At 32.3% G+C, this 15,061-nt stretch overlaps 1 protein-coding gene across 5 annotated transcripts in view; it reads left to right on the top strand.

Annotated features, from left to right (window-relative positions):
- Positions 1-15,061, top strand: part of RAP1GDS1 (Rap1 GTPase-GDP dissociation stimulator 1) — a 155,678-nt gene that overhangs the window by 103,116 nt on the left and 37,501 nt on the right. For 4 of the 5 annotated variants that reach the window (XM_061164365.1, XM_061164366.1, XM_061164364.1 and 1 more), the window contains one exon: positions 1,744-1,890. The exons of the other annotated variant lie outside the window; for it this stretch is intronic. In XM_061164365.1, the coding sequence (XP_061020348.1) occupies positions 1,744-1,890 (147 nt within the window). The remainder of the gene's footprint in view (positions 1-1,743; positions 1,891-15,061) is intronic. 5 annotated transcript variants of the gene reach the window in all.

Here is a 15,061-nt window from a genome sequence, read left to right as displayed (position 1 = left end):
CATGCACTTGCAGGAGTCGGACATGAGTTAGTGACTAAACAACAACAGATACTGTATGTGCATAATATTGAAGGTCTGAGCTAGATTTGTCATCCTGATATTTAGTTTTTTCTGACATGATCTGCATACAAAGTGCCCAACAATGTAGATAATTTGCATTTATGTTATTGGAAAAGAAAACTCTAAATGAGATATGTACTATAGTTGGCTGGCTCATGTGACTAGTTAGTTACGCTGGTACTGAAGAACTTTCTATGATCTTATTAGCTAATTAGCATAGAGTCCTTTTCTGCATCTATATAACAATACAGTGAAGCCAAGTGGGCATGACACAAAACTTGAGTGAACACAACTAATTTGTTTCATTTTAGTACAGATTTCCTTAAAATTTTCAGAAATTATGAAGTCCTGCTATATAAGTTGTGTGTGTATTTCTGCCACAGGAAATGATATGTATTGTTTCATTTTCTATTACAATTCAGCAACAGTTATAAAGATATATCTTAGTTTCAGTTCTTTTATTAGATTTCATTTACTAACTAATTTCAGAGCAGTAATTCTTCTATGAGACATTTCTTTTACTGATCCTTTTGTATGCTTCTATGGCTTCACAATTCAGTATGGTAGCCACTATCCAGGTTTGACTCTTGAGCTATTGAAATGTGGCTAGTCTGAATAGACATGTAACTGTAGTGTAAAATATAAAATACACTTGGCTTTCAAAGATTTATTACTAAGACGAGAATGTAAAATATTTCACTAGCAATTTTATTGTGTATTGCAGTGATCATATTTTAGAGATTTTGGATTGAGTAAAACATATCACTAAAACTAATTTTTCACTTTTTATGTTTTTAATATGGCTACTTGTAAATTTAAATTAATTATTTAGTTCACATTTGTGGCTCTCATTTTTATTGTATGCACTGTTCTAGAGTCTATCATATTTTATATAAGGAAGTCAGATTTAGAAAGGCATATTCTTTCTTTCGTCTCTTTCTAATTCTGTGTTCAGGGTTTGCAAAAGTATTTTAAAGTGATACCTATGTTCTGACAGTTAAATGATATCTCTTCTATGTGATGTAGATGTATACATAGCAGAAGGTGTGTTTGACCATTTGACCATTGATTATAATGTCTAAGTGTATCGGTGTGTTCTTGAATGGAGAGAATAAGGAAAAATGAAATGCAAACTACTAAGAGTTGGAAAAGGAAATATATACTATAGAAAATGCCAGTAAAAAGACCCTAGTACCAATCTTTAGAAATTACATATTGTAATGTAGAGTTACGCTATACTGCAGATGGTTGTCTTTGATAGTAACTGACTTTGAAAACACTGAGAGAAAGATATTTAGTGGTTTCCAAACTGAGAAAAAAATTCCAATCAAATTTTAGTTCCAGTTTTTTTCCTCTTACACAGAGTTTTCATTTGTGAAAGAGAAGACGAAAAATTTCACGTCAGTCATAAAGTCTTAAGACCCAGAGAAGTTCTTTAAGTTCCTATATGATACCAAGGAGAATAATCTTTTTTCTCCTAAAAAGTGATTGCCTCTCTTCCCGATCCCACCCCCATTTCCATGTTTATTTGTTTTGTTTTGTTTTCCAAGAAGACATTTAATGCCCTACTTTGGTTTATTTTCTGTGTACTAAATAAGGAATAACTCTGTTATGTTTTGTATTTGAAATTTTAAGGTACATTTCTTTTTTCTTTTATTTTTAATTTGACTCTTTGTTTTACAGATGAGGGCAGAAGTGCAGTTGACCAAGCAGGTGGTGCACAGATTGTAGTTGACCATTTAAGGTCACTGTGCAGTAAAACAGATCCCGCCAGTGAGAAGCTCTTGACTGTCTTTTGTGGCATGCTGATGAACTATAGCAATGAGAATGGTAAACAAAATTGAAAACTTGCTTTATCTGTGGGGGAGAAATTAAAAATCATCATTACTGTAGTATACACTAAAAATATTTAGAAAAATTATGAACAAATCATTCATATTAATAAGTAGCATATAAAATTAGTAACTAGCCAACATTAAATTACAATGTTTCAAAAATACAGAAGTGGTCTAATTACTAAATGGGACTAATTGTTGAAGGGTTGTCCATGTTAATCAACACCAAAACCAAGAAACAAAATAATGGTATGGTTTGTGATTTCTTGCTATGAACATTTTATTTATTTATTTTTATTTTTATTTTTTTTACTTTACAGTATTGTATTGGTTTTGCCACACATTGACTTGAATCTGCCATGGGTTACATGTGTTCACCATCCTGAACCCCCCTCCCACCTCCCTCCCTATCCCATCCCTCTGGGTCATCCCACTGCATCAGCCCCAAGCACCCTGTATCATGCATCAAACCTGGACTGGTGATTTGTTTCACATATGATAATTTACATGTTTCAATGCCATTCTCCCATATCATCCCTCCTTCACCCTCTCCCACAGAGTCTAAAAGACTGTTCTATACATCTGTGTCTCTTTTGCTGTCTCACATAGAGGGTTATTGTTACCATCTTTCTAAATTCCATATATATGTGTTAGTATACTGTATTAGTGTTTTTCTTTCTGGCTTACTTCACTCTGTATAATGGGCTCCAGTTTCATCCACCTCATTAGAACTGATTCACATGTATTCTTTTTAATGGCTGAGTAATATTCCATGGTGTATATGTACCACAACTTCCTTATCCATGCATCTGCTGATGGACATCTAGGTTGCTTCCATGTCCTGGCTATTATAAATAGTGCTGAGATGAACACTGGGGTACACGTGTCTCTTTCAATTCTGGTTTCCTCAGTGTATATGCCCAGGAGTGGGATTTCTGGGTCATATGGCAGTTCTGTTTCCAGTTTTTTAAGGAATCTCCACACTGTTTTCCATAGTGGCTGTACTAGTTTGCATCCCCACCAACAGTGTGAGAGGGTTCCCTTTTCTCCACACCCTCTCCAGCATTTATTGCTTGTAGACTTTTGGATAGCAGCCATCCTGACTGGCGTGAAATGGTACCTTGTTGTGGTTTTGATTTGCATTTCTCTAATAATGAGTGATGTTGAGCATCTTTTCATGTGTTTGTTAGCCATCTGTATGTCTTCTTTGGAGAAATGTCTGTTTAGTTCTTTGGCCCACTTTTTGATTGGGTTTTTTATTTTTCTGGAATTGAACTGCAGGAGTTGCTTGTATATTTTTGAGATTAATCCTTTGTCTGTTTCTTCATTTGCTATTATTTTCTCCCAATCTGAGGGCTGTCTTTTCACCTTACTTATAGTTTCCTTTGTTGTGCAAAAGCTTTTAATTTTAATTAGGTCCCATTTGTTTATTTTTGCTTTTATTTCCAATATTTTGGGAGGTGGGCCATAGAGGATCCTGCCGTGATTTATGTCGGAGAGTGTTTTGCCTATGTTCTCCTCTAGGAGTTTTATAGTTTCTGGTCTTACATTTAGATCTTTAATCCATTTTGAGTTTATTTTTGTGTTTGGTGTTAGAAAGTGTTCTAGTTTCATTCTTTTACAAGTGGTTGACCAGTTTTCCCAGCACCACTTGTTAAAGAGATTGTCTTTTCTCCATTGTATATTCTTGCCTCCTTTGTCAAAGATAGGGTGTCCGTAAGTGCGTGGATTTATCTCTGGGCTTTCTATTTTGTTCCATTGATCTACATTTCTGTCTTTGTGCCTGTACCACATCTTGATGACTGTGGCTTTGTAGTAGAGCCTGAAGTCAGGCAGGTTGATTCCTCCAGTTCCATTCTTCTTTCTCAAGACTGCTTTTGCTATTCGAGGTTTTTTGTATTTCCATACAAATTGTGAAATTATTTGTTCTAGTTCTGTGAAAAATACCGGTGGTAACTTGATAGGGATTGCATTGAATCTATAGATTGCTTTGGATAGTATACTCATTTTCATTTTATTGATTCTTCTGATCCATGAACACGGTATATTTCTCTATCTATTTGTGTCCTCTTTGATTTCTTTCACCGGTGTTTTATAGTTTTTTATATATAGGTCTTTTGTTTCTTTAGATAGATATATTCCTAAGTATTTTATTCTTTTCATTGCAGTGGTGAATGGAATTGTTTCCTTAATTTCTCTGTTTTCTCATTGTTACTGTATAGAAATGCAAGGGGTTTCTATGTGTTAATTTTATATCCTGCAACTTTGCTATATTCATTGATTAGCTCTAGTAATTTTCTGGTGGAGTCTTTAGGGTTTTCTATGTAGAGGATCATGTCATCTGCAAACAGTGAGAGTTTTACTTCTTCTTTTCCAATCTGGATTCCTTTTATTTCTTTTTCTGCTCTGATTACTGTGGCCAAAACTTCTAAAACTATGTTGAATAGTAGTGGTGAGAGTGGGCACCCTTGTCTTGTTCCTGACTTTAGGGGAAATTCTTTCAATTTTTCACCATTGAGGATGTTTGTTGAGGGTTTGTCATATATAGCTTTTTATTATGTTGAGGTATGGTCCTTCTATGCCTGCTTTCTGGAGGGTTTTTATCATAAATGGATGTTGAATTTTGTCAAAAGGTTTTCTCTGCATCTGTTGAGATAATCATATGGATTTTATTTTTCAATTTGTTAATGTGGTGTATTACATGGATTGATTTGCAGATATTGAAGAATCCTTGCATCCCTGGGATAAAGCCCACTTGGTCATGATGTATGATCTTTTTAATATGTTGTTGGATTCTGTTTGCTAGTATTTTGTAAAGCATTTTTGCATCTATGTTCATCAGTGATATTGGCCTGTAGTGTTCTTTTTTTGTGGCATCTTTGTCTGGTTTTGGTATTAGGGTGATGGTGGCCTTATAGAATGGGTTTGGAAGTTTACCTTTCTCTGCAATTTTCTGGAAGAGTTTGAGTAGGATAGGTGTTAGTTCTTCTCTAAATTTTTGGTAGAATTCAGCTGTGAAGCCGTCTGGTCTTGGGCTTTTGTTTGTTGGAAGATTTCTGATTACAGTTTCAATTTCCGTGCTTGTGATGGGTCTGTTAAGATTTTCTATTTCTTCCTGGTTCAATTTTGGAAAGTTGTACTTTTCTAAGAACTTGTCCATTTCTTCCAAGTTGTCCATTTTATTTGTGTGTAGTTGCTGATAATAGTCTCTTATGATCCTTTGTATTTCTGTGTTGTCTGTTGTGGTCTCTCCCTTTTTATTTCTAATTTTGTTGATTTGATTTGTCTCCCTTCGTTTCTTGATGAGTCCGGCTAATGGCTTGTCAATTTTATTTAACTTCTCCAAGAACCAGCTTTTTCTTTCCTTCTACTAACCCTGGGGTTCATAATTTCTTCCTTTTCAAGTTGCTTTAGGTGTAGAGTTAGGTTATTTATTTACTTTTTTCTTGTTTCTTGAGGTAAGCCCGTATTGCTATGAACCTTCCCCTTAGCACTGCTTTTACAGTGTCCCATAGATTTGGGGTTGTTATGTTTTCATTTTCATTCATTGCTATGCATATTTTGATTTCTTTTTTGATTTCTTCTGTGAGTTGTTGGTTATTCAGGAGCGTGTTGTTCAGCCTCCATATGTTGGAATTTTTAATAGTTTTTCTCCTGTTATTGACATCTAATCTTAGTGCATTGTGATCAGAAAAGATGCGTGGAATGATTTTGATTTTTTTGAACTTACCAAGGCTAGATTTATAGCCCAGGATGTGATCTATCCTGGAGAAGGTTCCATGTCCGCTTTTAAAAATATAAAGTGTTAAAACAGTTTTTTGTTTATTACTTTAGATTAATACCAGAAGCAACTTTAAAACATAAGCACTGTCTATATAAATAAAATTATTTCCTCTAGATGCTGAATTTACTTGTAACAGTAAAAAAAAAAAAAAAAGTAATGAAATCTGGCCTCAGAAAAATAAGGTTCAGAGCAATTGCCGATATTTAATTTCAGAAATTTAATAAGTTTTACATGTAAACAGAACTTTCTTGTCTCTGTAAAACATTCTTAGAATGTTTTATGTCAGAATGATATGTCAGTTTTCAGAGAGCCTAAATGGTTGTTGATTAAACAAACATAAAAATAATGAAGTCTTCTTCACCATACTTTTAAATATCACAAAAAAATCATCTGTCTTCTATGAATTACTGCATGGATCAAACACTCAACTTCTGGTGTGTTCCTAGAATTAATACAAATATGGTCTTTTTGTGACTTATTTCATCATGATATTTTAAGTTGAAGTCTCTTTCAGAGACAAAATTACTTTTATATTGAACATGTAATTGTGTTCTTTCCCATGTTCTAGAAACATGGGGGTCTTTAGGTATATTTGTTATTTCTTCATGAGTCCAAAGAAATGTTCTGAATAATTAAAAAAGGAAAGGTAAACATTGATGACAAATGACTACTGACATTTGACCTTGGTGTTAGTGACAACAGCAAATGGTGGGAACTATAGCCCTTTTCCCGTTGGAGGGGGAGAGCTACTGCTCTTCTCTAGCCGTTGTTTCTGTGTGGCAGTTTGGCCAACTACTGCCAAATCTTTTCATTTGGTGGTAGGAGGAAGCTAAAAAACTAACTTTTTTGTGACTTCTCTTTTTAAATGTTGGATTACATTTGCTTCTTTAGCACTGTACAGGCTAAACAGAATGTGTCCTCAAGTCACATCCTTCCAAGAAACACTGGTTTTAAACTTCTGAATTAAAATTATCCATTATAATGATAATAAAAGTCCTTATTCATTAAATGACTTGCCTGTTACTTGAACTGATAACAGATGTAGTCTTTATAGGGTTAGTTTCAATTCTTTTTCTTATCCTCTGGTGGGTTTACTTTTGAAAAGAAAATGCCCTAAACATATTAATAGGCACAGCAGAAATGCAGAATCTGGATAATCTACAAAATGAATAGCCAGTCCCTAAAGAATTGAAATTTGATCATAATACACAGGTATCTGAATTGCATTATGAAATCATTGGCAAGTGAAATTCATGTCACTTCCTTTTCCTTCCATTTCATTTAAGCTTGGATATCTGCAAAAGGGGGACAAGAGCTAAGTGGGAGAATGGTTTAGAAAGATATAAATGAAAGAAACTAGTTAAGTTACTATGGCAGCTTTGGCTGTAAAAGAATTAGTCTTGTTACGCACCTAAACTTGCTGTTTATCCTTTGAGGAAGTTGTTCAAAAATCTGTACAAAAGCATATCAAATAGCCAGAATGGTCTTCAAAAACATCACTAATTCTAATCTGAAGGAGATTGTGATTCTCTATTAATTAGGATATCACACTGTAGGAAAATGTACTGAGAAGGTAATGTTAACACGCAGAATGCATGGTCTAAATGCCTGATATATTTCTTTTGTAAACATTGTTACTCACCCCCCCACCCCCAGATGTGCAAGTATTCCCAAAAAATAACTTAGATATTTTGGAAAGCTATATTAATTTTTCTTAGAACATTTTTGGAACAGTGATGTTTTTATTCCTTTCTTCTAAAAGCTGCAGTTTGAATGCACTTTTAAAAACTTATTAGGTAAAATAGAAATAGAGTTACCTTTAGTATTTTAAAAGAAATACCAAACTTGTAACTATGTTCTTTCCTTCACTTCCTTCTACATTTGTCTATCATGGGAATCAAAGTTTGTGAAGCATTTCTTTTTCTTCATAATGCTCTTTAAGTTAAATTATATCCTTTTTTGTTTGTATAATTATTAAGCATCTTTGTTGTATCCATTATTACTATTTTCTTTAAAATATGTTTAATACTTTTGAACTAAATTTTAGGTCTTGGCCAAGATCAGATCATTTGGTATTGATCTCGTCCACCTGGAGAGCGTTTTGAAACACAGGAGGCACTTTTTATTAGAACTGATAAATGAAATTCCTTTTTATGTGTATTTGCCATTGAATTTCAGTACACAAGCCTCTGCTACTTTCTGAGTAGAATAGTTGAATGATAAATACCTCCTTGTTACTCTAACAGAAAAATTAACTCTACCCTCAGGCCCAATAACTTGTCTCCTTAGTAGTTAGGAGGTACTCTTCAGCTTCATAGTTAAAAATTTTTAAATATGAAGATAAGAAAATACTGAAATGGTCACAGAGACTCACCAACATAGTTTCTCTAGTGAGAACATTTTCAAATTGTTAGTCTTAAAGGTGGCTTGACACCAGGCTGAGACTCAGGATATCTTGATTCCTATCCTTTTAGCGGACAGCTCTGAGCATTTCAGATCTTGAAATACAATAAATAGGAAATCAAGTTTCCTAACATGCAGGAAAGATACATAATGAAAACACTCAGTAAAGTCATTTTAATACCCTTTGATAAAGCTATATGAAACTCAGGTTTCATGAGTTCTAAAACTTTAGAAACGGCTAAGACTTTTAAACTAAAAACTAGATGTATTCTTTTGTTTCCCCACTAGTGAAGCAATTAAAACTTTTTATATTCAGACAATTAAATGTAGACTATCTGAATAGAAAAAGTTATAATTACTTAGCTAGAAAAGTTGCATCAATTATATTTCTAAATGAAATCATATTTAAATAAAATAACATGAATGAAACTTTTTGTTTAGTGAAAATCATTTCAAATTTTCATTTTTGAAAAAGTCATACCTGTTTTCCAGGTGGTGAGAAAGCACTTCCGTTTTGTGGCCTTCCAAAATATTCTGAATACCTGACTGATGTGGTTAGAGAAAATCATGTTGACAGTTTGGCATTCAGTTTGAGGAAATGTGAGCTGTATTTTCTTTATGTAGTTACAGCTTTAAAGTTTTAGTTGTTCTATAAACCAGAACTCAAACTTATTATTGTAGGTATTTTTAATCTCATTAGTTTCTTGGATATTTTTTTTCTTGGCTTTGGTTGCCCAGTGCCAAAACATTGCACTGAAGACTGAAAAATTTGTTCAAATACCCAGCTGTTTTCAAATAGAACACCATTTTGGTATATAGTAGGAATTTGGAAAATATTTATTATAATAGATTGACTTTTCTGGGTGCTTTGTATTGTCTAAATTCTTTTAATCAGCAAAATCAATGATTGGAAGAAAAATACGTCACTGGTATGCATTTTCTTCATTAAATAAGTTAGGACCGTTATAAACTCTTGCATATCACATTAGTTTATATTTGCTGTTTACATACATGGCAGTAGGAAACAGTGGCATTGAAAACAAGCTGGCAGTTAATAGTGCCAGCTCTGTGGTTAATAATTTACCATAGGTGATCCACAGACTTGACAAATCTGCATATGTATATTTGAAATTTGATTGCAGCTTGAATAGAAATAAACCAGTTATCTAAAGCAAAGCACCGGGATAGTTTAGCACCTTATTGCAGAAGCTATGGATGGCCACCATTTTTATTATATTACAAGTAACCATGATAACCAATATATATTTCTTGGAAAACTCCGTAACTGAGAGTTTAAGTTTTTCTTAGTACACTTATGCTACAAACATAAAATGTAGGGAAAAATCTGTAATAATTTTAAGAAAAATTATTAATGATGATAAGCATTAAAGCAAAGACTATAAGTTACTTGTTTTATATAACCTATGCCGTCAGAGAAAAGAGTAGAGGAAATAAACATGTCATCAGGAAAGGAAAAGTTAGTTTCCTTCTGAAGTAACTAATATGCACAGTCTATGATAGGCTTCTTCATGTGACAACTGGTATCATATATACATACATATGTGTGTGTGTGTGTGTGTGTGTGTGTGTGTACGATTTTTACAAATAGAGCTGATTTTTCTGTGATATCTTAATAACTCCTTATTACTGAAAGAGTCAATTTCTCTTCTTTTATGGTTCCTGAAATCTCTCTAGCATACTCTCATGATAATTTTATTTGCCACGTGGACTTACAATAATTGAACTATGTTTGGAGGGAGGCCATCTGTGTGATTTAAGAAGTGCATTTCATGGAGTGTCAGATCCTAAAAATTGAATATAATTATTAAGCCCAGTACTTAAATTCAGTTGTTTAAAATGGGCTTGTAAAGTATATCTTCTCTCTTCTAATTTAAAGAGCACTTAAAAAAAAAATAAAGAGCACTTAATATGTAGTTAGTATTAGCTGCTACTTTCATTTCAACCAGCAGTTTCCCAATTCTAATAATATTCTTCATTTTTGTAATGAACAGCCTGATTAACTTGGCTTACTTGATTTTTATTCTTACTTAAAATAAGAAGAATAGAAATTAATAAGGAATAATCCTGATTAAAAACTAAAAATGCACTTTGGCCTGAGCCTCTTGTTTATGTTTTGGTATTACTTTATTATAGGTAAGAAAGAATGCTTCCTAGATGTTAGATGCTTAGAGAAATGATTTTTGCTTTGCATGAATGAGGAACTAGTTTCAAAGTTTCCTTACTGTGGGTATAAGCTAATTAATAATTCTGCAAATTTCCTAAATACTAAAACCTTTCTGGCTAACTTAAAGGGGAAAAGACAAAACAGTGTATCTTTGCAATTTATTGTCTTTTTTCTTAATTACATTAATTTTCCTAAGTATAGTTTTCATTTTACATTCTGTTCTGTTTTTTCTCTTTTTAAAACGGCATGGGAGATGTACTTTTAAGTTCTATCTATTGAAACACAGTTTCTCAGATTACTCTAGTACATTGAAGTGCATGAAAGACTTATATTAGAATTCTTTATTTACTAATTGCTGTTCTCTTTGTAAAAATTTTGGAATTTTCATTGTTTGACCAACAGAGCTTTCTAATCATTCTGAAGCAGGTGACATTCATGAAGTTCTGCTACAAGTAATGTCATTTTAAACAAATTGTTTTATTGAAGGACAGAGCAGTTAATTGTTCTTGTGCCTTAATTGTTCTTGTTCTGCTAGTTCTGCCTATTAAATTTGACCAATTAGAGTATTAGCCCTTCATCATAATCCTCCTAAACTGTTACTCTAATAATACTGTTATTTAATGGACAGACTCTTAATTTGGTTTTTAGTAGAGGTGTACCAAATGTATATGTTAGTTTAATTCCACATGAACAATTATTACCAGTAATATTCAGTTTTGGCTATTATAGAATGAACTTCTGAATACAAGAATTCAAAATATATCACAAAAAAATGAAGTGATTGCTATAGTTTTGTTAACATTATATATAATGTTAATTATATATACATAAAATTATAAGGTTTTATATATATATATATATATATAAAGCCCTAAATTAGGGTTAGGGTTAATTATATATATATAATTATAGGGTTTTATATATATATATAATATGTTAATTATATATAATTATATGTATGTTAATTATATATGTATAATGTCAATGTTAAGATTGACATTATATTAAAGAAGTAATAACTTTTTGCCACATTTTTAGCTTCTAGATTGCTTTTATAATCATGACAGTGCGTTTAGCATGATACTAAACAACCAATTTTAACTGAGGACAGTAGGGTAACAAAATATGTTTGGGGTTTCTCATTCTCTAACATGTAAAAACGTGTAGAAGGTGACTAATAAGATGTTGTTGAATATTACTTTTGAGAAAGTCCTCATAGTGAAAATTTAAGGTGGCAGAGTTGGCTCTCTGATTTTAACTCATCCTCATAAGATGTAAAGAATTCTCAAATTGGACTTTCTCTTGAAAGATTCATAGCTGGAGTGGAATTAATTAACTAAAAATAAAAAAACTCCTTACATTTATTTTTTGTTGTAAATTCTGAAGAGAATAGATGATAATATCTCTGTTATTCTGCCCTGATTTAATTTTTACATTTATATAGCTTTCACCATCATTAGTTATTGCCACATTTTAATATTGCAATATAAATACACAGTTACATTTCAGCTGATAGAATTTCAGCACGTGATGCACATTTGGAAATTTTTATATGAAATGTTTACCTGTATTTGAAAGTGCATATTTAGATAGTGAAGGTAAAACTGAAAGACCAAGCCTTGTTTTTATTGTTCATGTTACACTAATTGAAATATGATGGTATCAAACACATGATCATTGACTATGCAGAAATTTGTAGGTGCCAGAGATGACACTGACATAAACATTCTTGTTTGACAGAGCTGTGGCAAAAGTCAGAGATATATATACAATGGATTTTGGTCAGATATCAGCACATCTTTAATTTAGACCACTTGAAATAATTCATTCAGCAAGAAACTTAGAGCAGAAAAGTGTCATATGTAAACTAACTTGTATGAAAATTAGTAACTATTTTCTAACTACAAATAAAATCTAGTTAACAGCAAACTGCCTATATTTTATTTATTGAAAAATAAATTTAATTGAAAAATGTTTACTGGAAAGAAGTCAGAAATCTTTGGCTTACGTAGATATTTCTTAACACAGTTTATGTGTTGCAAATAACTTTTATGTAATTTTAAAGTGTAAAAACATAATCATAGTAATTCTCTAGGGTAACTACTATTATTTGTTTTGTTGTTGTTGTTAAAACCAAAGCATTCTTTTGTAAAACAGAATTTTTATGTTTTTAAACACATATGATTACAAGATACATGTGTTATCTGTAAATTAGCCTCTCAGCTCAATTGGCTGTACAAAATTTATGCTTAAATTCATACTTACTGTAGATGTGGCCTTTCAGCCATGCCATAGGAGAGTCAAGACTGAATGTTTTTCTCTCAATTAAGAGCTACTTAAGCAATAGCTGACTGTAGTCCTCTTCTAAAAAACAGACAGCTTTAACCTTTTAAAGACCAGTTTATGTCTGAGATGAAAGCAGAGAATTTTCTTAATGGAATCTTCTTTGTAACAATTCATTATAACAGTAGGTGATCTGTGGTAAGTAATTTAACCTGAAGTGAGTCTAGGGAAAAAATTATCTACTAGATTAAGACATAATCATTCTAGATGTCATTGGATTGAGAACAGGCCTCTTAAGAATAATAAAATATTTTTCCTTTCTCTTGTGATTTGCTTTGAGATTTTCCATTGTTACTGTTGTTTTTACGTTATACTCATTCATGTAATTTTGTCATTTATCTCTAGAACTTTTACAGAAGGGAAATTTTGCTCTGTAGGGACTCTTTTAGTTTCAGAGCTTAGAAACTTTTTCCACTTTTTATTGTTAACTTTCAGAAAGTACGAAATGTGTAAGATTATTATTTTTAAACCTCTAGTACTCTAAAATACTAATGAATCTTGATTCTTCTTTTTTTTCTTTAAAATTGCTGATTATCATTGAGATATGTAACCTGGGGCTTAAATTATAAAGGTAATCTGTATGCAAATATAACATGAAATGCATGTTTTGAGTAACAGAAATTTCAAAATAATTGATTTGAAGTTAATTTTAAACAGTTGTAAATATTTTTGGTTTTATTTGCTCAGCACTAGATTTAGAATAAAAATTCTTCCCTTTCCTGATCAATCAACAAAAAGATACTAGGTAATAAGTTTAACTGAAATCAGGAAGTCTTGTACTTGCACATGTGTATGTATAAAGTTTTTAACCACAGACCATCCTCTTGGTTGCTGTATTTAAGTCAGTTTACTTTTCAACATGATGATAGAGCTACAACTTGCTTCAGCTCACAAATTATACTGCACTGTTACATCATATATAATTTTTCTTTTTATATATATTTTTGGAAATATAGATGTGCCATTAGTAAAGGGCAATTTTTTTGGTCTTTATTATACCCAAATGATTTTTATCCAACTCATCAGGATTTATATTTACTTGTTTTTATTGTTTCCACTGTATATAATTAGACTATAGATGTGGTTTCTGTGCAAGCTTATAAATAGGACTGTTGTACTCTTTATACTATTAATACTATACATAGCAAATCTATATACTAATGTAGAACCTATGTCTTTTGAATTATCTATATGTGTGTGTTACTTTGACACAGTTTCATCATTATGTCCTATTAATCAGCTTAATAATTTTATAACATTGTAAGGACCTTCTCTTAGGAATAAGATAAACATGTGTTATCTTCGTTAAAAACCTATACTTTTTAGTAATTGATCCACATAACTTCAGTTGAGTTACTAGAATTCTTGGCATACTTTTCTGGACCTATAATCTATACCAATGTTTGAAACATTAAACTGAAAACTCAGGGGGAAAAAGGTTCTTCAACTTGAGATCTTCTCTCCAGATCTCCATTCTTTGGAGTTTCCATGTGTGTGTGACCTGAAGAACTTGGAACCATTGAAATTCAAATGTAGGTAGGTAAGTGTTCACACCAGCGCATGCGTTGATTGCCTTCTATATCTCTTTGTATATGCATCTGTATTGCACCCCCTCAGTGCCTTTCTTCCTCTTCCTCCCCATAGATCATGCAGGGCCTGTGTCATCTTGATATTATGTAATTTCGTAATTCTGTATTTTGGTCAGTATTTGTCTGTGATGTGTGTCAGGAGCAATTTTTACAAGTCTTCAGACATTTATGACATTGTCCTGTCTAAAGACTGTCTTTCACACATATGTGTTTGCTATGTATGGGCCTGGGTTGCATTCTTGTGAACTGTATTTGTTGAGCTCTGACATTCTTTCGGAGTTGCTGGTATTCATTGAAGGATGCAATAAGTCTCAGTCTTGAATTGTGTCTCTCATTCTCTCAAATGTATCTAGAGAATGTGAACTGGTTCTGAGGATTTCTTCCAGTTAGTCTTTAATTTATGAGTCATATCCCTGATACTGTTCACAATAGCGTGAGTGTCAGCCATGTCCTTTGAAGTCTATTAACAGCTTTCTTTGGGCAATAAGAAAAAGTGATTCAACTTAATCATTTGCTTCCAGCAATAAGAACTAATACTAATTTATTCCACACAAACAGGAGCTCTACTTAACCCTCAAAAGAACTATGTATTGATAACATAGTAAGTTGTAACTGAAATAGGCAACCAGATCTAATCATGGAATATTCTCCTAGACTTAAGTAGAATATCTACTCATATAAGCAAAATGAGGTGTCTGGTGCTTAATTAATGTTATTTCACTCAAAGTATCTAAGCACCAGTATCTAGGATTCCTACCGTGCTTTTAATTTCTTTCGTCACATCTGCCAAGCATATCGTTGAATTTTAGATCTCTTTTCTATATTTCTCCCCCAATTCCTGTACAAATTAGGTAATCCATTG

Source organism: Dama dama, chromosome 17 (assembly GCF_033118175.1).
Source record: "Dama dama isolate Ldn47 chromosome 17, ASM3311817v1, whole genome shotgun sequence".
Lineage (NCBI taxonomy): Eukaryota > Metazoa > Chordata > Mammalia > Artiodactyla > Cervidae > Dama > Dama dama.
The sequence above is the reverse complement of the archived record's forward strand: the minus strand, read 5'-3'. Positions and strand labels throughout refer to the sequence as shown.